This window comes from Lacerta agilis, chromosome 14 (genome assembly GCF_009819535.1).
Source record: "Lacerta agilis isolate rLacAgi1 chromosome 14, rLacAgi1.pri, whole genome shotgun sequence".
Lineage (NCBI taxonomy): Eukaryota > Metazoa > Chordata > Lepidosauria > Squamata > Lacertidae > Lacerta > Lacerta agilis.
Genome location: NC_046325.1, coordinates 48,973,837 through 48,998,524, shown reverse-complemented (window position 1 = coordinate 48,998,524; position 24,688 = coordinate 48,973,837). Strand labels below are relative to the sequence as shown.

General features: G+C 45.2%; 1 protein-coding gene across 1 annotated transcript in view; it reads right to left on the bottom strand.

The window, feature by feature from the left end:
- The window catches only part of MOCOS (molybdenum cofactor sulfurase), a 90,816-nt gene extending 68,771 nt beyond the window's left edge, over positions 1 to 22,045 (bottom strand). Inside the window, 4 exon segments of the mRNA XM_033169801.1 lie at positions 453 to 1,091; positions 10,608 to 10,674; positions 11,184 to 11,273; positions 21,898 to 22,045. Coding sequence (XP_033025692.1) covers positions 453 to 1,091; positions 10,608 to 10,674; positions 11,184 to 11,273; positions 21,898 to 22,030 — 929 coding nt within the window. The 5' untranslated portion in view covers positions 22,031 to 22,045.
- Between the last annotated feature and the right edge of the window lie 2,643 nt (positions 22,046 to 24,688).

Here is a 24,688-nt window from a genome sequence, read left to right as displayed (position 1 = left end):
ATCACAGAAGGACCCAGCAAATTAAGAAAACACACTAAAAATGCTTAATAATTTAAGTGCCAGGGGTGGGTGGGGTGGGGCCGGAAGCATCTCAAGTGAAACATGATTGATACTGAACATCTTAAATTGCCTTTTTGCTACAAGTAACTTTGCATAAGCTGGAATTTGGATGTCTAAATGGAACACGTAGTCACACACTTTTGAGATTTATTTGGTGTGGATTTGGAAGGCTTAATATATTTTTCAGTGCATTTTTTATTCCTTGGCATTTAGTGTGACTCTCAACATAAACCCCGTGTGAAGCTGCACCACCACTTATTAAAAGTATATTTCCAAAGTGAATTTCAGACAAAACAATCCCCAGCATCAAGATAGAGGGCCTGTATGGTTCCGTCAGTGCCTCAGGTAGGTAACAGGAGTTTTATTAAGGAGGTTGTGTTTCACAGTTTTACCTCTCAGCCACTGATTTTTTCGGCAGATAGAAATCCTCTCCTGCGAGGTAGGCAGCTGCAGTTCCCCCTCCAAAATAGACTTTCGTCAGGCAAGAAGCAGCTTCATTCTTTACCAGCAGTGCACCTAGACCAGTAGGGAATCCAAACATCTTATAGAATGACAGAGGCACGAAGTCTGCTTGATGAAGGCTTAAGTCTAACAGAGAAGTGCTGACATAAGATGCTGCATCCAAGAGTACACTCCAGTTCCCTTGGACCTCGATGGGGCGGAGCTGCCCAGATTTTATCTGTTCTATCCATGCAAGGGGATATCTAGTCCCTGAAAAATTGCTCTGAGCAGGATAGCAGAACAGGTGAGGTGTTTTGCAGCTGTTCCCTCCAGCCACCAAGTCATCTGTCCCCGACTGTATATCCTTTGGTTCCACTGGAACTGACAATACATTCATTGCATCAGCGATTGCTCTCATGCCCACCACAGATGTGTGGCTATCAGTGAGGTAGCAAAACCGGCTGCCAGGCTCCTCTGCTGTTTCAGGAACCCAAGGGAAGGCCTCTGCAACAAGTTTGAGTGCCGCTGTACTGCCTGAAGTGAAGATGACTGTGTAGTCTTCTACAGATGTATTGAAGTGCTGCAGTATCCTGAAAAAAGAGAAGGGAACACACAGCATCATGGAAAAGGTCTTTTCCCTTCACTATTTTATACTACTATAATATTTTTCTTGCCTCTTGTGTCCTGGCAACCTTGCTAATTCTGTCCGCTGCACCAAGTAGTGCTTTTTACAAAGTTGCCCAATGGCATCATCATCGCCTGTGGGGAATACATACATTTAATTCCCCCCATCAAATAGGAGGTTGACTTTCAATGCACTGCGAAATCTTTTTGACCTGGGGTGACACTGCCGCAGGAAAGAAAACAGTTCAGCAACCCAAATGGGTAGTTTGATCCAATGCTGGAGAAGGTGGCAGAAGACACAGACTAAGACCACCTCACTACATAGCAATTAAACACAAAGACGTTGTGATCCCAAGTCCACTAGACAAACCTCCAAACTGGATGCGAAAGGGGGGGGGGAGGGAGGAAGTTTTACAAATGCCAGCATAGGAGTTTGAGGAGACAGGGTAAACTTGTAAAATCTAACACCCTTTGATCTGGAACACAGAGCACTGCCATAAAAACACAATAAGAATAAAATTGTTTTGTCCCTAAACTATAAATTTAGCATCCAATTTCAAGTTCATTTACTGTATTGACAACCTGCAATGTTGTCAAGCACCTGCATGCAGAGAACAGAGCATGTCGCTGTGTGAAAGTTACATGGGAAAGAACATACAGGTAGGTGGTATTTCACAAGCAGACTGGGGGGCAGAAATGATGCCATCTGCTGTGATAAAGACCACTTACTCTTTTTGGTAGCAGCGGCAGCTCAGCGTGGCCATGAGCAAGCAAGGGAGAGTCCCCCAAAAACTTCCTGTGCAGCCAGCTGGCAACACCATCAGGCTCTATTAAGCATAATTATTTAATGTACACTGGAATGGAAAATAAATATATAATGCCCCTGTATTGTACTGGTAAAGCATGACTGGAAATTTCCATTGAAGCTGAAGAGAACCTAACAGATTAATTATTAAGCAGGGCTGTATCTTTTTGGCTCAGTCACAAGGTTATTTAAATTACATGAAAAGGAATGCATGACAGGTCTATGCATATGCTAATCTGTAGGCATCTTGTGTGAGAGCTCTTTGTTTTCAAGCTACTGAAGAGAATGGACATGTTAATTCTCTGTCTCCTGCTTAGGGAGGGAAAAGAAAAGCGAGAGAGGGAGCACCTGGGACTCAAACCCAAACAGCACACATCCCAGAGCAGCTCCCTATCCATCCTGCCACTTACAACTGCAGGGTGGACATTTAACATAAGGTGTGATAGACCTAAGCATCAGTTCAACCCTTCCATTTTTGCTTGGATCAAAGATATCTCTGCTACAACATTTCTAGATAGAGGAATCAAGAAATATGGTTAAGTGGAAGCTTATTTATGTCACATTCCTCTACAACAGATTAATGGAGCAAATAATGAGAAGGTTTTTGTTATCATAATTACAATGGGGATTGTTCTGACACGCAGCAAATTAGCCACCTGAAAGGGTCCTGCTGTGCAAACACTGTGCAGCTTAACTGGCCCAAATCAGAAAATACTCTTCCAGTTTTACACAGATTTAGAAAAGCATTGCCCACATTGTCTTATGTATATGAGGCTCATCCCACACGGAGAGCCTGAAGGGGCACAGGGAGTTACTCTGCAAAGGGTCCCTCTGATTGCAGATTCAAAATATCAGTAAGACTCCCTACTGCTGAGGCCATCGCTCAAAACAGAACAGATCCCCTTTCATTTCATGGCAACACCCTGTTGATAGTACCATACCTCTTTCACGTGCATCAGTTTATTTAGCTCAGTTGGTCATATGGGCCAGCTGCATATTCCTGCATTGCACTAGAATGACTAGGTGACCCTCATGGTCTCTTCCAGATCTACAATTCTATGGTTCTATGATTCAGAGTAGCAATCGTGCTCTTCAGGTCCTGTCCTCTGCTTGCTCTGCTGGACTGTATGAGTGGTGAGAGCAATGGAGGTGGGAGTTTGAGGGTACTTTCCGGGCTCCACAAAGCGGTCCCAGAATGAGCCAGGCTCTTTCCACCTCCCTTTATGACCATTTTTTTGTGGGGGAGTGTCACCAAAATAAGGAAGGACCGTAAAGTCAGCTTCCACTCACCGGTTTCCACAGACAGATCTGGTTCCAACCCAAATACTTTTTTAAAGCAAACCACAACCAGTTTTCTAATCCTACTGAAGTTGGTTTAAGGGGAGAAAACGCATCAAGTATTTGGCAAGAAACTACAGGACTGACAGGAAAAGTTGGTGTGAATGTGGCTTCAAAAATGAGCAGTGGAAGTGCACAGGATGTCGAATAACTGGTGATGTGAACCTATGCACCAGGAGATTGGCCTTAGAGGCTGGCATTCGGCAGTGTTCCAGCTTAAAGGTAAAGGTAAAGGGACCCCTGAACGTTAGGTCCAGACTCTGGGGTTGCAGCGCTCATCTCGCTTTACTGCCGAGGGAGCCAGGGTACAGCTTCCAGGTCATGTGGCCAGCATGACTAAGCCGCTTCTGGCAAACCAGAGCAGTGCATGGAAATGCCATTTACCTTCCCGCCGGAGCAGTACCTATTTATCTACTTGCACTTTGACGTGCTTTCGAACTGCTAGGTGGGCAGGAGCTTGGACCGAGCAATGAAAGCTCACCCCCTTGCGGGGATTCGAACCGCCAACCTTCTGATCGGCAAGCCCTAGGCTCTGTGGGTTAGACCACAGCGCCACCCATGTTCCAGCTTACTCTGCACAAATTCAGACATGCTATTTTTATATTGCAATTATCTCTCTGAAGCCCAAAGAGCTTCGTTTTTACATAAGAGCTGTTAATTGTTCTCACTCTTTCTTCTTCTTTTAAATTACTCTAGTTCAGATCAATTCATTGCAAACCTCGTTTTGATTTCTTTAGTACAAAAGCAGTGCTTTTTTTCAAAGAAAAAAATGGTGCCGATAGTCACCATTAAGTTGTTACAATAAGTGCCGCACTTTCAACATGGAGGGGGAGGTGCTGGTACTGCATACCGCTGAGTACCCCCAGAATAAGTGCTGCACAAAGCCCTTTTGCAACTGGGACACATGTACAGTTGCCAATACAGTAAACCAGTGGCGTAGGAAGGGCGGGTCGTAGGGGAAGGGGTGCCATGGGAGGGGGGGTGACACTCGGTGGCCCCTCCCCAAACCGAGCCCTGCCGCCTGTCACCCGTCTGTGCTGCTTTACGGATGGGGCAGCCCCACGACTCGCCACTCGCTCAGTGGCTCGCCCGGTCACCACGCCAGCACGGATAGACTGGGCATGTGCGGCATTTCTGCGCATGCGCGGTCCGTCCGACGTCGTGATGTCATGACACCCCCGCCCCCAGGGGGGTGCCTCTGCGCTGCCGCCCCAGACAGCCAAAAGGCTTCCTCTGCCGCTGCAGTAAACACTTTCCCGCCAATACTGTTTTATTGTACACAAAAAATGATGTATAGATTTGCCTAAACTAAGTCTAAGCTCTGCAGCAGGGGTCAGGAACTGTTTTCAGCCGTGGCCTGGTCCACCGTCCCTCAAACCATTTGGTGGGCCAGACTTATATTTTTTTTGGGGGGGGGGATGAACGAATTCCTATGCCCCACAAATAACCCAGAGGTGCATTTTAAATAAAAGGACACATTCTACTCAGGTAAAAACACGCTGATTCCCAGACCGTCTGCAGGCTGGATTTAGAAGGCTATTGGGCCACATCTGGCCCCCGGGCCTTAGGTTGCCTACCCCTGCTCTGCAGCTTAGAATGGTGCCTCATTTCAGGGTCCGGCAGCCTACGCTATTTCAAGAGGGTTGTTCACCTTGCAGGGACATGAAATTTTGCTCAGAGCTGGGAAAAGTTAATTTTAGGAACTACCTGTACTCTCATTTGGGGGGGGGGGTTGTTTTTGTATTTTAAAAAGTTTTTTATAGCAGAGTTTTATTGATATGCTTGTATATGATTGTATGTTTTATTGTTCTTATGTTTTATTTCCATATACTCTTTGGAGAGTTTTAATATTCCTTTTAAATGGAATACAATTTACACATAAATGAAAATTTATATATCTGGATAATTTCTTCAACATCCTAAGTAACATCATATCCACTCTGTCTTGGCAGCATGTGCAGCAGGGGAGATGAAGGGGAAGTTATGATTCACATTTTTCTTCCCACTGAAATTAATTGGAGGGAAGTTTCTTGTGCCAGGTTTGGTAACCACCCTCCTGACACCAGCATTGCTGAAGTTTATCTCAGTGAGGATGAATCGGGCGGTGGCAAGACCAGGGCTGCGATGGCAGGAGGGCAGCTCTGCCTCATAATATGGGCCACCACTTTGGCACCAAAGGAGTAAGTCCAATAAAACCTTGTCCCTCTGTAGTACTCTGGATCTCTCATATCAACATGGCAATAACCACCAAATTATTTAAAGGCATATTCTCCCTCTATTTTTATTTTTTATTTTTTTACATTCTTATGTTTTCTGTAAAGCAGCTAGCTTTTAAAAAAGGGGGGGGGGGGAGAGCAAACAATATTTGCATTTTAGTACATTAGCAATCATTAAGCATTACCTGACTCACTACAGCACATTGATTCACAACACCGTTCAAAATAGTGGATGGCAAAAAACATGAAAATGGATCTTTCCTCTAGCACTGAAAAGAAATTGCTTCCATTACTGCAGCTACATTTCACACCTTCCTGGCATAGGAGCCCTTTACTATATTTCTATATAAAAGTGTTGTTTTCACTACTAACTGGGCCGGGCAATAGAGTATCACATCAGAAAAAGGCACACAGCTAAACAGCAGTCTGGCAAGCATGCCATGTGCTGAGCAGATTTCCCATCCCTCACTGCTACCAGAGTGTTGCTCCTGTACCCAATAGATGTAATCGGGGTGCAGTTAGGCAATAATGACTTCTGCAAAAAGAAATGGCATCTGCCAAGCAAGGAACATCATCAGTGGGTACACCCAGCAATTTCCAGGCATGCAGGTAATCTGCTCACTTTTCCTAGTAAAACATGTCTTGTGGGGGGCCAAATGTCCATGGAAAGTTCATTTATGCAAGATGACAATTAAGAAAGCTCTGCAGCTTAGAATGGTGCCTCATTTCAGGGTCCGGAAGCCTAAGCTATTTCAAGAGGGTTGCTCACCTTACAGGGACATGAAATTACATTCAACTACATGCCTCCATGAATACAGAGGAGTCAGGCATTGCTTTGGTTTAGCGTACGCCCCTGATTCCATGTCTGCAGGGGTGACAAGAAGTCACCCTGCGCGGGCTCACAGGAACAGGAGCAGCCATCACTGTGCCGCAGCGACCTTTGGAGGATCCTCCGTTCGCGGCTGCAACCGCAAGCAGAGGATCCTGGCACCAGCAGCAAACCGCTAAGTATAGCGCATGTGCGGCGTCGCACGCATGCAATGTATGTAGCGACACCGCAGATGCAATGTACTTAATGGATTGTTGGTGGGGGCGCTCCAGCGACTGCTGTAGCAGCAACAGAGGGATCCCAGCACCGTCCATACGGCGCTGGAGCGGCGCCAGCGGCAAACCGCTATGCAGCGCATGTGTGGTGTCACTATGTACGGTGCCTGCATCGTACGTAAAAAAGCCACACATGCGCCCTACGTAATGACGCCCGTCCGGGGTGTCACGACGCCTTCCTTGGCCCCTGGCGCCAACAGCTGGTAGCAGGGGGACTTGGGCTTTGTGAAGAAATGGGATGATCCTCAAAATACAAAGGCTCTCCTTAAAAGCCCTAAGGGAAGCAGCACTCAATCTGGAGAGGAAAAGTCAAAGTTCTGCTGCTGAAGAGTGGCAAAGGACAGCAGTATCCAACTTCCACCAGCCTCTTCCTCACACTATCTCCTTCTCAGCTTTGGTTGACAAGCATCCAAGTTGGATTCCATCTCATGTGCAACCAGTTTGGTGTTAATTTAATGAAGTAGTTGCTTTGGTTCACCACAGAAAGGGAACTTTTTTTAAAGTTCTCTTGTTTTAACTTACATATGCCAGACAGTTTGCTGCATCTCTACTAATGGAAACTAAAAAATAAATAAATCATTACACATCTTGCAATATACACAGCATATCCCAGCCACTAAACATGTCCATGTACTGCTCAAGATAAGCCCGGTGAGTGGCCTTGGGAAGCTGTCGGTGGGATGCAATGATGCTGACAGGGTGTAAATCTCTAAACAAACAAACAAACAAACAAGAACCAACCAACACACAGCTCGTTCTCTTAGTTGCTACACTAGTTTTTAGTATGCACCTCGCAGATCCACATTCTGTCATTAATGGAGTGCAGTCCAGATGAGAGGGACTGCATTGTACCAGCGGTTCTGACTCTGCAGCATCTGATTTGTTTACACAAATACGTTTCATTGAAATATGGGATCGGGGAATTAATTAGGCAAGCCAAAAGAGATCCCTAAACAAGCCCAAGCAATTCAGTCCATCAAAACTTTGACTCTGGGCTTTTTAAAAGATGCACTGAGCACAGTAGAGTGCTCTAGTTTCATTCATTTGAACAGTCTCCAGTTAGTGACCTTTCAAAAGGACAAATCAATACTAAGCAGGTACTGCAGCGGATGTTTCTTACTGCGTACTAAAGGTCAAATGAGATTTTCATGTATTTTACCAGTTACAATACTGTTTTGAGACAGACCTAGCTAACATTTCAAAGGAAAACCAGGGAAATTTCAATATAGAAGAGTCATCACAAAACCAGCAATGACTTCTAGGAAAATAGGGCACCAACGTTAATCAATCTTTTTTGCTACTTAATATGTTTTGGCTCTGCTTCTAAGAATGCTTCCTCAGAAAAGTTCTGCTGAGTTTAGGGAGACTTAACTTTGAAGCAAAAATATATGGGAATGGGCAAAAGGATTGTTCTAGTTGGCAACTAGAGGCAAGTTGTGATGAGAACTTTAAAGTAAGTAAGTACTTTATTACGGTCAACGACCAGCACACACATACACAAAAAGACACATACAGAATCAATAACAAATGCAATTTAAAATTGATCTGAGATTTGATCTAAAAGGGGTTGGCCTTATTAAAATTAAAGTACATTAAAATTAATAATTATTGCTTTAAAAGAATAAATTTAGAAATTAATTAAAAAATCAACAATTCAGATTATTATAATACTTAAATCAAAAGAAGGATCAGGAGCCACCTAATTGTGCTTTAGAGAACTTTAAAGTAAAAACGAAAATTGTTTGGAAACGGTGCTCTGATAGGAGTGGACGGATCAGCCTATTTCTGTTCCATCCATTTGCATCTGTACCAATTTCTACAGGTTTCATTTTTTAAAGAAGCCATACCAAAACAACAACCCACATTTGAATTGTATGTATACCCCCACCAAAATGCATATTTTATAGAATCATAGAATTGTAGAATTGGAAGGTACCCCAAGGGTCATCTAGTCCAATGTGGGGTTCAAACCCACAATCCTAAGAGTCTCGTGCTCTACCGACTGAGCTATTCGTGTGCTTTTCTCTGCATTTCCTCCTTGTGTGTGTGTGTGTGTGTGCGCCCGCGTGCACAATTTTATATGGTTTTGAACCAAAACTGCACTGTAAAACTTAGAGAAGTACGGAATGCGATTGTTACCTGCTTTCTAATCCATGTACAAGTCCAGGAACTGCAAATTTGGTCACTTTCCTTTAAACTGCAGGCCAAGCAGAATTCTCTTCCATTCCTATTTACTGTACATGTCATTACATTCATGCCCCGTTTGGCCCTCAGTTTATACCAGAAAGGGAGGAGGAGATATAGGTAATCTAAGCAGAGGCTAAAAATCGCACACATACATGAAACTGAGCTATTTGAAATGAACATCATATCCACTCATTTCTATCGTAAAAGTGATCCACTTTGGGTAAACTTCACTTACCACTTTTACAATTTAATATATGTACATGCTGCCCCACAGCAAAGTTTCCAGGGCAGTTTAGAAAATAAAAATAAAAATAAAGGTGTGGCCCACACCTGGAATACTGTGTCCAGTTCTGGATGTCACAATTTAAGAAGGATATTGGCAAGCTGGAATAAGTGCAGAGAGGAATGAAAAATGACCAAGGGTCTGGAAACGAAGCCTTATGAGGAACAGTTGAAGGAGCTGGGTATGCAGGGGCGTTCTTAGCCCCTTGGCTGCCGGGGGCGGGAAGCCAAGAGACACCCCTGGGGGGGCGGGGCGTGCGTGCATCATGACGTCATGACGCATGCGACGCCCCGCCCCCGGGGGTGCCGGGCGGCAGATTCAGGAGTCTTTGCACGCTGCAAAGACTCCTGAAGAAGCCTCCGCCCGGCGGCAGCACCCCTTCTTGCCGCGGCTGCTCGTGCCTGCGGGAGCAGCCGCGGCAAGAAGGGGTGCTGCCGCCGGGCGGAGGCTTCTTCAGGAGTTTTTGCAGCGCGCAAAGACTCCTGAATCTGCCGCCCGGGCTCCCTTGGCGCAGCGCAAGTCAGGGCAGGGAGAGGGACGGGCCACCTCGCTGGCCCGCCCCTTGCTTCCATGCCGAGCTGCGCCGCTGCAAGGGGGGGCTATTTTTGGCGCTGCTGGGGCGGAGTCGCAGGGGCGGGCAGCGAGGGGGGGTGACACCCCTCCTCGCTGGTCGCCCCTGCGGCTCCCCCCCCCCGCAGTGCCGAAAATAACCTAATTTTTTTTAAAAAAAAAAAAATTTAAAAAAAATAAAAAATCCCAGTGGGCGGGGCTGGCCCCCCATGTGTCACCCCAACAGGGGTGCTGCCCGGGGGCCCCCCGCCCCCTCCGCCCCCCCTGCGACGCCCCTGTGGGTATGTTTAGCCTGGAAAAGGGGAGACTGAGAGGAGATGTGGTGGCCATCTTCAAATATGTGAAGGGCTGTCACCTGGAACAAGTTTGCTTTCTCCCACTCAGGAGGTTAGGACACAAACCAATGAATTCAATTTATAAGGAAGGAGATTCCAACTAAACATCAGGAAGAACTTTATGAAAGCAAGAGCTGTTAGATAGTGGAATGGACCAACTCGTGAGGTTGTGGACTGTACTTAATTGGAGGTTTTTAAGCAGAGATTAGATGGCCATCTGTCATGGATGCTTTAGCTGAGATTCCTGCATTGCAGGAGGTTGGACTAGATGACCCTCGGGGTCCCTCCCAACTCTACAGTTCTATGATTCTATGAAATACAATAAATTACTTCTTTAAATAATACATTTAAAAACCTGGAACAATTTCACAAATCGGGGGCTGTGACTGAAGTCTCTCTAGTTACATTGGATAGTGAGGGAACATGGAGAACCTCCAAAGATGTATTTCTATCTGTGTGTGTGTGTGTGTGTGTGTGCGCACACACACACACACACACACACACACGTAATGATACTTTGAAACTTGGTATTTCTAGCAGTGAGGCAATATAATAAATGGCAACAGAAGTGGTTATAGTGAAACTAAAGACCCAAGGCAAATGTGAAATACAACACCGTGTTTATAAGATGAAGACCACTCTACCTGTATCGGACATGTTCAATTGTGTCACATGTCAATCTGCTGCTGATATTCTGGCTGTGAGGGTTCCCTAAGAGGCAAGAGAGACGTTCATGACTCATAAACAAGACACTTCATATTTTTGTCTAGCACTGCCTCAAAAAACTCCTATAAATGTGATTAAATATAACATTCATTTTATATTTCACTGCTATGCCTTGAAGCTCCTTACAACTGTTTTCCAAAGCAACTAGTTAACAAGCAAGCAACTTCCTATAAAGAGATTTAGTGAAAATAATTACAATTCTAAAAGAAGTTTCTTCGCAACTGGAACCCACATCAGTTGAATACATGTGAAAGCCGTTACTATTAAGCCACAGTTAGTGGATTATGGCAGTGCACTGCATTGATATCAATCAATCCCATAGATTTTTTGCTAGCTTTGCAAAGGCTGCAAAAACGTACTCCCCACTTTTTCTGGCAATGAATGGAACCACGACAATAGGTCGCAAATTTCAGTCCAGATTTTAATTCTGGAAACTTTAACAATGCCAAAGAGAGGGGGGAAAGATTTACCCCATCTGCTTGATTTCTCCTTACCATAAACATTTTCATTGAGGTCATCAGTGAAGGCTTTTAGTAAACTCTGTGGGAAGAGTGCCGTGCCTGCGTGGTCAAGGTACGTAATTCCTACAATGAAACAGGCAAAAATGCATCACTTGCTGAACTACCATGCTATAAAAGCTGAAAATCTGAAAATCAAGGACTTTTAAAAAAATGTTTTCAGTCAGTGCAGAATAAAATCACTTGAAACAAAGTTTTATTATTTTTTTAAGAAGCTCACTACTATAGTCATCCAGGCAATGCCACTCAGGTAATACCAGGAAGTGTAAGGTGACAGTTGTAATAAACAGGTTCTTTCTACACCCACAGGTGGCTGGCTTGGGTATTCTTAGGATCCACTCTATTCTCAAGACAGGTCAGAAGATTTCATAATAAAGTTGGCCAGGTAAGGGCCTAAGTGTCTTCAGTACATGCTCTCAGGCATGACATTACAAATACATACATTTTGACATTAGATACATGTTACAACCAAAATAGAAAGCTACTCAGGTGTTGAATATCTGTTGTTTATTGGAATGTTGTAAATTGGATGTCCAGGATCTCAGAAATCAATGGAAAATAGAGATCAGTTCAGTTAAATCCAGGGAAAGTTGCTTTAGCATCTACATGTAGTGCTTCTGTAGATTTAAAATGGTGAATGATTAAACAGAAATGGATGCTTTGGGTGTCCCGGAATCCACAGTGTCTTTAAAAGAATTTCAGATACAGGCAATGTAATGATGAATGCCTCTTTGAGGAATATGGTACAGGCATGTCCTATGATGTCTTCTTGCTGGCTAGAAATTATGGTTGGTATTAACTTTGTTTTGGAAAAATCCTTCATATTTACAGGAGTTCATGTTCACTTAAATTCATGGATGGATAAAACTGAGGATTTTATAAGCCTTAATGGTGTAAAGGGACTTGTATTACAGGCTGGAAGGACAAACACCCACCATCAGTGGTCAGAAGATCTAAGTCTGAGTGCATTACATATAATCATCAATCTTGTTTACATACCTGCTTAGACACAAGGGCTGCTTATATTAATCTTTACATAAATTAGAATAGATGGAATATTCCCATCTATTGCACTGTTTGTACCCTTTTAACTTTTTGTTATATTTGCATTATAGCAATTCTAAAAATTTTTTAAAAGTGTTGTCTAGTTTTTACAGCATAAAATAATATTTTCCTTTTAAGTAAAACTGTACACACACACACACACACACACACACACACACACTATTCAATTTCTAGATTAAGGTTTTGTAGGCAACCAAGAGACAGACACAATTGCTTTGAAAGGGAGATTCAGCTTGCAGAGCTCAGTTACCCATCCCTCCCAGAAGCCAGATGCTCAACCCTCCTCTGCTAGGACTTCTCATTACGGAAGGATTTAGGCCCCAGTCGAGCACACAGTGCTCAGACTGCCTGGATATTCTGTTTAGAAAATAAAGAAAAGTGAAGAAAAGTTTATTCCAGACCTCCCTCTCAGCCAAGGATCTCATGTACCAATGAGTACATGATTACCAACAGGGCTGTTTAACAGGGCTGTCAAAGAATTGCCAGGGGCAGTACACATGTTTATTTCATGTAAAGTGGACCCTCTGGATACAGATTTAATTCATTCCGGGGGTCCATGCACACCCCAAAAAATCTGTAACTAGAGGCACCACTTCTGTGCTCATGCGCGCAGAGTGTTTCTGCGCAAGTGGCAAAACCCAGAAAAATACTTCCGGGTTTGCCGCTTTCGCAACCCAAAGATTACGAATCCAGAGAGGCACGTAACCCAAGGGACGACTGTACAATATGGCATCCAATATCCATGTCATTGAGCAGCTTTGCTGATTACAGCCAGATTCAACACAGCAGCCATTCTCTCAACTGACAAGTCACAGTTATTCCAAAAATATGGAAAACAAAAAGACACATAGCTCTAAAACATGGTGTTCATGTACTCTAAGGAAACTAAGACCATGATTTGGGTTCTAAACTATAGCCTGGCATGATATCTAAATTCAGCCTGTGTTAAAAGCACTTATTTCCAAAGATTTTGACATGGAGTTCTGCACATTCTCAGATAGGGATCTATCCTATACCCCAGGGGTCAGCAACCTTTTTTTAGCCATGGGCCGGTCCACCATCCCTCAGACCATGTGGTGGGCTGGACTATATTGGGGGGGGGGGGAGAACGAATTCCTTTGCCCCACAAATAACCCAGAGATGCATCTATATATATAAAAATGTTCCCATTGCGTGCGCGTCCGGCCGCACCTTGCTCTGTAACCGCTGGACCAAATCACATCAAATTTAGGACAAAGCGTAACATGACCATGGGGGAAGGATATAGCATAATAATTTTTTTTAAAAAAAAAACCACACCTGTCATGCCTAAAATATAGAATAAAGGCCAAAAAAATGGCGCGCCTATTATACCTCACCAGCAAAAGGAATGAAGACTCCAACAGCATCCAATAGAAAGGCGGATTGCCTGCTGACGTTATCAGGCCTGGCCAGAGCAACAATGCCTTTGCCCTCACCTAAAATGGCCGCCGCAGCTTCGCATGTGCCGAGAAAAAAAAACACGGAGCAGGAGGCATGCCTGAGAGGTCGCACTGAGTAAGACCAGCTCTGAGGGAATTGTGTCGCTGGGGTGCGTGATTTTGGGACTGGGTAATTTTGGGACTGGGGTAGGGGAGAATGCTCTTTAAGGCTCCAGTGCCCTAACCTAAAATGGCTGCCGCAGCTTCGCATGTAAAATGCATCTCTGGGTTATTTGTGGGGCATAGGAATTAGTTCATTCTCCCCCCCCCAATATAGTCCGGCCCACCACATGGTCTGAGGGAAAGTGGACTGGCCCACGGCTGAAAAAGGTTGCTGACTCCTGCTCTAAAGGGACAGGGAGGAATGAAAACAGGAGCTTCCAGAATACTCTTGGGGTCAGGAGAATTTTAAAATGCAAAAAAAAAAAAACCACAGTTGGGGGGGGGAGACAGAGAGGTGCCAGGCAAGAGTTCAACAGGATAAGCTGTGGGGAGGAAGGCTAAAACGGGAAAGACAAACAGGAGGCAGGCGGGAGTTCAACAGGATAAGCTGTGGGGAGGCATGTGCTTTCTCTTTTACATCTTCCTTTGCCATTTCACAAAATGAGCCACAGCAACGCATGGCCGGGTCAGCTAGTTTTAAAATTCTACTCCTGTAAAAACACCAGGCAGGCCCCACAAATAACCCAAAGATGGATTTTAAACAGGGTGGATTTGATTTAAATCACTAGTCAGTAAGGCTCAGGGCCGATTTAAATTTTTTAAAAAAATAATCCGATTTAAATCGGATTTTTTTTTAATCAGATTTTTTAAAATTTAAATCAGATTATTTTTTTAATTTAAATTGGGCCTGAGCCTTACTGGCTAGTGATTTAAATTGTGATTTAAATCAAATCCACCCTGATTTTAAATAAAAGGACACATTCTACTCATGTAAAAACACGCTGATTCCCAGACCCTCCGCGGGCTGGATTGAGAAGGCAATTGGGCCGCATCCGGCACACGGGCCTTAGGTTGCCTACCCCTGCTATGCTCCAACCTCCCAAGCTGCAATGCATTCAATGATGAAAGCAAAACAGCTGGATGCAGTGTTGTCATCCACATCACCCCGAGGGCCATACAAACTACTGATCCTGAACACAAGAGCAACGGTTGCATGGCACAATGTGGACTTTGACTGGCATGTAGGGTCATCCAGTTCACACCATAGTGATGTGGGAGGAATTTACCCACTTCAATCTTAATTCAAAGTACAGAGCATTCATCCAGCAGCCTAGAGACCTGTGCTTCTTCTCTATACTGATGTGATTTCTACCACAGTAAATCATAAACTATTAAGTTTGTGCTTATAACCAAGATCATGTTTGTGCCTCCTTTTAAACACCAGGTCAGGAATTCAATATATAGTCTAAGAGTCTCCAGTTCCTTGGCCGGAGGACAGTAAGATTAACATACCACCACCCCAGGGGTGATATTGTACAAATGTTTAACTCTTCCCATTGCTGTTCCTTCAGTAGCACCAAGAAATTGCTAATGGGGTTTTAAAATTTAATATTTAAGTCTACACTACCACCCTATCTGCATATCTGAATTTGTTTTAGTCATTAGGCTAGCATTCCCAAGCTCTGTGCCAGAAGACAACCGCTGAGCAGGGCTGGGCCACCCATGGGACAGGGTGAGGCAGCTACCTCGGGCGGCAAAAGCCCAGGGGCATCCCACCGCCAGCACCAATATATCGCCAGAAGCTGCCATTGTTGCTGCCACTTTGTGGACGCTGCCATGCAACCCAGCTGAAGGACACTGCGATGGCATGGCAAAACAGGTCGTGATGCCCCTGATGCTCAGTGTAATATGGGAAATAAATGATTAATGGCTCATGTACTCTCAAGACACCCTCTCAGAAAGGAGGCTACCTGGCCTTGGTGGGCACTTTAGGGCAGAGGAAGCCAGTGTGGCACCGTGCAAATATTGTGGACTACAACTCCCATTATCCTTGACCATTTATCTATATCGGCTGCAGCAGATGGGAATTGTGGTGCAAAACATCTGGAGGGGGACCGTTGGCTTCCCCCACTTTAGGATCACAGTATTCACTAATGATGTTATTTATTTCTCAATGCACATGAAGCAGTTGGTACAGAGATTGGCTCTCAGTCACTCCCACTGTAAACAGAATCACTTGCTCACAGGAGGCATGCCCAGAACAGGTATTCATACAGAAACAAGTGGGGCAGAGGCTGTTCTTACTTTTGCACTTGAAAACATTTATTTTAGAGCGTGTAAAAGTGAACCATGCACACCAATTTGATCTGAACCTATGTGTAGAAGTTAATTAGCAACACTTAAATTGAAAAGGGGAGTACAACTTGCTTGGAATGGAAGTGTTTTGTTTTCGATTCCAACTGCACGTGAAGACTTGCATACTGAAACACAGTTCTGGCAACTTCCTAAACTATAAAAGCAGGCTTGTTTAGGAAGTAATTTATAATATTTTCTTGCTAAGAAGACAGAATAGGGTTTGATTTCAAACAAAAGACTGTTAACTACTCTGTCACCCAAAATGCCAAAATAAATGTCTCTGCTAGAATAGAGTCTGACGACAAAAAAGCATGCTGGAAGTAATTTAGAACACTCAATTTAAGTGGAAGTTGGTTCACACAAGAAATTAAAGTGTTCCCAAAGCACAAAAATCTGAACAAATTTATGGCAACTGCATTCAAAATGTACAGAAACACTCATACTATGTCTGTGATGTCATAACACTCTGCATTTCAACACTCCACTTCACATTATTAGCTACCAATGATGGGGAAGGGGCGATCATTATGACATCATGGTGTAAGGCCTAGGTTTTCAACCAGTGTGCCATGGCACCCTGAGGTGACTTGAATGAGAAAATGGATTGGACTGCCATTTCCGCAAGAGGCTACTCAAAACAAATTGCAACACATTTACTGAAAGATGTAGAGGTAAAGGTAAAGGGACCCCTGACCATTAGGTCCAATCGCAAACGACTCTGGGGTTGCAGCGCTCATCTTGCTTTACTGGCTGAGGGAGCCGGCGGACAGCTTCCGGGTCATGTGGCCAGCATGACTAAGCTGCTTCTGGTGAACCAGAGCAGCACACGGAAACACAGTTTACCTTCCCGCTGGAGCGGTACCTATTTATCTACTTGCACTTTGACGTGCTTTCAAACTGCTAGGTGGGCAGGAGCAGGGATCGAGGAACGGGAGCTCACTCCGTCATGGGAATTCGAACTGCCAATCTTCTGATTGGCAAGACCTAGGCTCTGTGGTTTAGACCACAGCATCACCCGCGTCCCACTGAAAAATGTAGTAGTCATTAAAATGATAAATGATAAAAATAAATGAGTAGTCAGACACTTTTCCATAACCAAGCAAAGGAGAAAACTAGGTGTTGTAAGTCTACTTTCATGATGTCACTGGTAGAATTGCCATAGCCACCGTTAACAATGAGGTCACAGTTACAGCTATCTTGCTCTAGAAACACACTTTAGAACTATTTCTATCACTCCAATGGGCAGCAGCAATACCTTGAGGATCACTGGGAGCAGGTCTCTGCAAACAAGATGCAGGGGACAAGCTATTGTCATTGTGCCTGCTCCTGTCTCGCTGGCCACCACAGGCCCTTGGTCTGATCCAGAAGGGATTATTATTAGTAGTAACATTATTTATTTATTTATTTATTTATTTCCCTCATTTTTCCTGACAAGGCAGCTTACAGATAAAAATAAGAGCAGCTAAAAACATAGGGAACATCCCTGGAACTCAATAATAATAATAATAATAATAATAATAATAATAATAATAATAATAATAATAATAATAATAATGTGATAAACATCAGACATTAAAAGCTTCCCTAAACAGGACTGCCTGTTCTTGTGATCAGATAGTTGTTTATTTCCTTGACATCTGATGGGAGGGCGTTCCACAAGGCGGGCGCCACTACTGATTCTGGCACCTCTCAGGTGGGAACCATTGCAATTATAAGAGAACAAGGGAGGCGTTCATGGTGAGTTCTGGCACCTCTTTTTCTAGAAAAATAGCTTTGGGTTTACCCATGTGTGAACCACAGTGTTTTAAGCTAATTCTGTTCTAGCTTCAGGCATGAATAAGTTCTTCACAGTTTTACCTATTTGGATTCTCCTGCTGCAAGTTGCTGGGTCAATGTAGATTCAGCAGTTAATACTGTAGTGTATCAAGCAATTTATCAAGGGAGTTGCTTTACTTGCTGTCTCTTGATTAACAAAAGCATAAAAATGCGTTCCATCGTATATTTTTGAGTCTTTAGGATATCACAAGACTCTTATGCTCAATTCAATCAAACCTCAAACAATGAAGGCAGGTGGTTTGAGGAAGTATGAATGAGACACAAACTTGCACACTCCCTCTTCCCCCAGCCCACTCTTTGCTTCTCATGCATTTCTGTCCAGAACTCATTATACTGTGATGTCCCACTCAAAAAACTATGGCTGGTGGTTCAGGGTTTGGAATGGTTTCTGATTCTGGTTTACTAGACAAGCATTAACCAAAGGGTGCCAACAAGGACAACACAATGAACGTTGGTTATAGGAAATAAGGGGTGAAGCTCTGCAGAAAACGACAGAGCACTGCAAGTCCACACCTTTGGTTTAGTGCAGTGTTGGCCAACCTGTTGGCCAACATGACTGCCATTAGCCCCAACCAGAATAGGAAGGCTGGCCAGTCCTAAAGATTAGGGGGTGGGGGGCATGAGGTTGGCAAAGGCTAGTTTGGTGCATGTGGCCATCCATATATTGGATTACAACTCCCAACGTCCCCAGAACACTTTAGGACATAAGATGAGCCCAGCTGGATAAGGCCAAAAGTCCATCTACTCTAACACTCTTCTTACATTGGCTGACCCACAAGCACCACTTGAGAACACCAGCATTCCTTCACCTCCTGCATTTCCAAGCAACTCGTATTCAGAGACATACTGCTTCCAGTACGAAATGTTTAGGACCTTTTCATTTGGTGAAAAAGCAAGTAAGGGGAGGGGATCATGAAAGAGATGTATAAATTTATGCATGGTGTCTAAAAAGTGGATAAAGAAAATGTTTTCTCCTTTTAGAGCCATCCAACAAATCTGAATGTTGGAAGATTCTGGATAAATTAAAGAAAGTACCGGTACATTCTTCACACAGCACATAGCTAAACTATGGAATTTGCAACCGAGAGTTAGTGATGGCCACTGACTGGGTGGCTTCAAAAGATTACACATATTCATGGAGGATATGGTGATCAAGGGCTATGTGCTACCTTGTGAAATCACCCACAACCATATTTCCTAACATTATTATGTTATTTATTAAATTTGTACACTGCCCTATACCCACAAGTACAGGCCTAAGTGCTCTTCGTGTGCTCTTAAAGGTGGCTTCTATGTGGAGGGTGGTCCTGTATTCTGCAGAAGTTCTAGAGACAGGTGTAGTTTATGCACAGAGGTGTAATGCAGACTATGCATAGTACACAGGTGATTTTCATCTTCCTCATTCACCGCCACTCCAGACTCCTTTGGGAGGCAGGGTGGGAAATAAATAAATGGAATTATTTCCCGAACAGGCATATACGCTACCTGATCATTATACTCTCTGGATTTCAAACAGAACCATTCCAAGCCCTCTCTGGAAGTCACAGGATGGAATGAGTATTTATGGAAGCTATTGTCGCATTTATATCCCCACTTTCCTCCTTGTCCCCCTTTTCCTTTTACCTCACAACCCTGTTAGGTTACGTTACGTTACGTTACGTTAGGCTAAGAGACAGCAACTTGTGCAAGGTCACCCAGTGAGCTTCCTGGCTGGGATTTCAAATCCTTCACAAAAATGAAGAATAAATGCTGCCGTTATTATGATATATTATGGCTGAAGACTGCAATACCTCAAGGACCAACCTGAGGCCCTTCTTCATGTGCCCACTCCATGAGGTCCAGAAGAAAGCAACACAAAAGACGGCCTTTTCTGTGGTGGCTCCCTGTTTGTGGAATGCTCTCCCCAGGGAGTCTTGGCACCAGGTGAAAACATTTTTCTTTTCCCAGGGCTTTGGCTAATTAAACCACCTACAGCCTTTGAAATTTGGGGGTGGGTATTGTTTTATTTGTCATTATGGTATGTATTTTTGTGTTTTTATATTGCAAACAAGTGAATATGCTGCTTACTTTTTAACACTTTAAATCTTGATTTATGCAAAGCATGTGCATCTGAACAGAACTTCTATAAAGCTTAAATCACTTCTGACCCCCATTCATCTGAAGTGTAATGCCTGGTCTTGCACTGAATGTAGCATAACCAGACAAAGATCTGCTGAAGAAAGACCTACAGACGGCAGCATAGCTCATGTACAACTTAGGAAACTTGAACTCTTTTGCATGGTTTAAAGTTGACATTGAAATACAGCATGACTTTAAAAGTTATGCAGGACGCAGAAATTACACAGGGTAAATCTTTTCTAAAAAGGGGCACGGGTGGCGCTGTGGTCTAAACCACCTAGCTTGCTGATCAGAAGGTCGGCGGTTCAAATCCCCACAACAGGGTGAGCTCCCGTTGCTCGGTCCCAGCTCCTGCCCACCTAGCAGTTCGAAAGCACGTCAAAGTGCAAGTAGATAAATAGGTACCACTCCGGCGGGAAGGTAAACGGCGTTTCTGTGCACTGCTCTGGTTCGCCAGAAGCGGCTTAGTCATGCTGGCCATATGACCCAGAAACTGTCTGCGGACAAACGCTAGTAAAGCGAGATGAGCGCCGCAACCCCAGAGTCGTCTGCGACTGGACCTAATGGTCAGGGGTACCTTTACCTTTACATTTAAATCTTTTCTAGTACAGTATGGAACTGCAGTTATGAGGAAAGCTTCACCTGTTGGCATTCTGCCTAGTAGACATTATATTACATGTGTAATACAATAGAATAGATTTGCATTATGCAGATTCTGATTGTTTTTTGCTTAGGAGTGCAGCAGTGGGCCCAATCCACGTGCAACAAACTGGGCTCAGAAAGTCTTGCTGGTGCTCCTGGTTAGAAATAAATACTGATTGGAGGGGGGGGGTACTTTATAATATATACTTTAGCATCTGGATTACTTCTGTAAATGAACATTTTTGTGGGGTGTGGGAAGAGAGATTCTGCCAATTAGAGATGCCACTTAAAAGGTTTTTCAAAATATTGAGTGGTTTATCTATGCATTTAAACAAATAAATAAACTCAAGTATGAGCTGGCTGTTTTTTCAAAAACATGTGAAAACCTGTGAAGGCAACTTTGGTTACAACATTACTAAAACAGTGACGAAAAAGAACCTTTCTAGGGCAGAGACCCCATACCGGTACTCCATGTAACCGCGGACACAAATCTTTCAGTACCAATCTATAAAGGCGGCTTCCACCTCTATTCTTTCATTTCCTTCATATTGCTTGTGTACTTTAAACACCACTTTTGTTTAATGCTTAAGAGAGAAAACTACCCGGCCATTTGGATATTTGAGAGCAGGACAAATTACTTCACCGCTGTCACATATGATATGCCCTTGTTGTTTACTCAAAAGTAAGCCTGGGAGTGGAGTCGCCTCCCCGAAAAGCAAACCCCCCCCCCCCCCGCGCGAGGGTCTTGTTCCTTAACTGGATCAGCAGCAGGCAAAACTTCCACGGGCGCCGAACACGCCGAGTCCCCGCGAGGCGCCCCTTCCGCTAAGGCAACTAGGGGGCAAAAAGCCCCGAAGGGGGCGGCCAGGGGGGTCCATCGAAAAGGGAGATGAAGCTAAGAAGCACCTGAGGACTGACTGAAGCAGCCCTTCGGTGTCAGACGCCGAGCAACAAGCTTGCAACCCGCCCGCCCGCCCGCCTGTCCTTCGAAGCCTGCCTGTCGGGGAGCCGGCGGAGAAAGTTGGCCGCCTGCAGCTGCGCCCGCCCGGGACAGTCTCCCCGCCTTCTACGGAAAGGGCGACTTGGCTGGGCAGCTTCTTCCCACTTGCGGGGCCGGTCGGGGGCTTCTGGAGACCGGACCGACAGCGGCCGCCGCCGGGCACAGCGCGTCCCGGGGCGCAGCAGGCGAGGCTGGGATCCCGTGCGCTCCGTGGGCGAGACTCGGCATGGCTTCGCCTCCCGCCCATCCGCGAGCCGCAAACTCGGGTTACCTCCCAGCCGGGCGAGCTCCCTCCGGCGCAGCCCCTCGGGGCTCTCCCCGCCGTAGCCATAGGCAGCTCCCCGGGGGAGCCCGCTCTGGAAAGCGCCGAAGGACAGCCGCTCTGCCCAGCGCTCCAGAGCCATTGCGCGCAGAGAGAGGCGGCCGGCGGGGCCTCTGGGAAACGCGAGAAGCAGCCGAGCCCGCCCCCGCCAACCAGGAAGGGCGCTCGGCTTCTAGGCGAGGCGGGCACCCCGGGGCGGCCCCTGGCTCCTCCCGCCGCCGCCGCTTCCCACGGGCAGAGCGGCGCCGCGCCTCCTGTCGCCCCGCTGGCTCAGCGCGAGAGACTGCTGCCTCCGACGGGGATTGCGGCGCGCCTCCTAGGACACTGTCCCGGGATAGTGGGGCGGGGAGAACCACGTCTGTCCCCTTGACTCTCTCGCGAGGGTGGGGGGAAGGTGGGACCCAAAACTCCGTCTGATTCAACTCCCAGGTGATAGCATGTAACTCTTCGCTCTGAAGTTTCTTTGTTCATGGATGGGTACTTTAAGGTCAGCTTATGACTGGTTGGGATCCGTGTTTCCTTGGGTTTTTTGAACACTGCCATCTTTTAAAAAATAAAATTGTAGTTCTCAATATGTTATTGATTGATTGAATGAATGAATTTATATACTGTCCTATATCCACAGGTCTCAGGCTCAGGACGGTTCGCAGAATAAAATCAAAATATAAAACCACAAAATGCATAAAATAAAAGCAGCAGCAACCCAATAAAGCCCCCCCCCAAAAAAACCACCACATTTTAAAATGCCCATAGGGTGTCGATCCAATCAACCAAATGTCTGGTTAAATAGGAACATTTTTGCCTGGCGCCTAAAGGTGTATAATGAAGGCGCCAGGCAAACTAATAGTTGTGTCACAGACGGGTATTTGCAAAGGAATGGTGAGGGGGAACCCCCAAGGGAAGAAGTCTCAGAGCTCAAGGATTGGTGGTAGGATGATGATGAGTGATCAGAGGGAGAAGACTGGGAAGAGGAGGTGTTGGAACTGAAGAGGATCCTTCTTAGCACTAGGCTTGGGAGAGTGATCAGCTACACCAGCAAGATCCCTGTAGGTTCATCTGCAAGAAAGGGCAGTGTGGTAGGTAGAGGAATATAAATCCTACTCTTTTCTGAGCCATACCGAGATTGAAGATTCTTATAATTAACCTCTGGACTGAGAAATGCAGCGTTGGAGGTGCCTAGTGCAGGGACTTCCAGATGAGCAGCACAGCGGGGGTTAAATTCCTGCATTTCCACCTGTGCAACACACCCCAGGCAGCAACTACACAGGAACAGCTTTTCTCCCATTCCTTTGTCATGCATTGGGGGCAGGGAAGGAGGAAGCCACACCTGTTGAATACTTTCACTCAGCAGTTAATATTTCTCTCTCTTTCTCATTGATTGAAGAAGAATGGTAAAACACACTGTGCAAAACACACACTCCTCAGAAGAGGAGTGCTCCATCTCTTCCATGGGCCCATGTATGACTAAAGAAATAAAGCATTGGTCCGCATTTGGTCTGTTACAAGTATTGCTTTATTTCAGGTATGTTGTTTCCCAGGTCTATTTCCACCCATGGCACAGGTTACTCTCGCCAGTAAGTAAGGCCCTTCAGTAGGCCTCCTCTCCTAGGGTGCCTGGCTTTGGTGCTTAAGTCCAGAACTCTTATGCTTGCCTGTGGAGAAAAGGGGCTGGGAGAAGCTAGAATTGTTCCCTCTGTAGCTCTGCTCAATGGGGCATAAGAGGAGGGTCATAAGATGGCCTTTGGCAGGCACCTCACTTTTGTTGTTGTTCAGTTGTTAGTCGTGTCTGATTCTTCATGACCCCATGGACCAGAGCACACCAGGCACGCCTATCTTAGTCCTAGCTATTTCAGTCACTTAGTCACTATCTTAGTCTTAGCTATTTCACCTCACTATTTCAGTCTCTTTCCTGTGCCTCCACCACCTGCAATCTCCCTACTCCTCTCCCTCTGAGGCATTTTCTATCAGTCAGAGTTCCCCGCCCTTCATTCTGCCAGAGGCCCTGCAGCCAAGCTCCTCCCCACCCATTTGGCAGATGAGTAAATGTGCCCTGCCCTGCCCCTTCCAGCATAGGTGGTGCCTCCAGGCAGTATCCAGTTATGGTCTCCCCAAGAGTCATTGGCTGGTTGGTGCTGGTGGTGTGGACTGGGAGCTACTGAAAGGATAAGGATAAGGAAGTCCCTGGTGGCCCATCGCTCCCCAACAAAATTTTCAGCACAGCACTGGTAGAGCCTCGCCTCTCTGTCCTATATGCAGAAGAGCATTGCTAACAGACGAGGGCATATGCCATATTTGCACCCAGTGCATTCTTCTGGGGCGACGCAGGGGTACGCATACCCCTAAACATTGTGTGAATCTTTGTACTTTTGTCCATTTACTGTATTTATTTTCCCCAATTTGAACTCTAAAATGGTGATTTTCTTGAGTCAAAATGAGAGTACCCCTTGTTCAGTCGTTCAGTCGTGTCCGACTCTTCGTGACTCCATGGACCAGAGCACACCAGGCACGCCTATCCTTCACTGCCTCCCGCAGTTTGGCCAAACTCATGCTAGTCGCTTTGAGGACACTGTCCAACCATCTCATCCCTTAAACATTATTAAAGAAAAAAAGCAAGTGAGTGAGCTCCTGATATTGTGTCTGATGTTATTTGTTCCAGTAACAGTGTTTTCAGAGTAGGAAAGGGGAAGTAGCTGGCATCTGGGTCTGGTTCTTGCATCCCCTGTGGCCTAATATTGCTGGT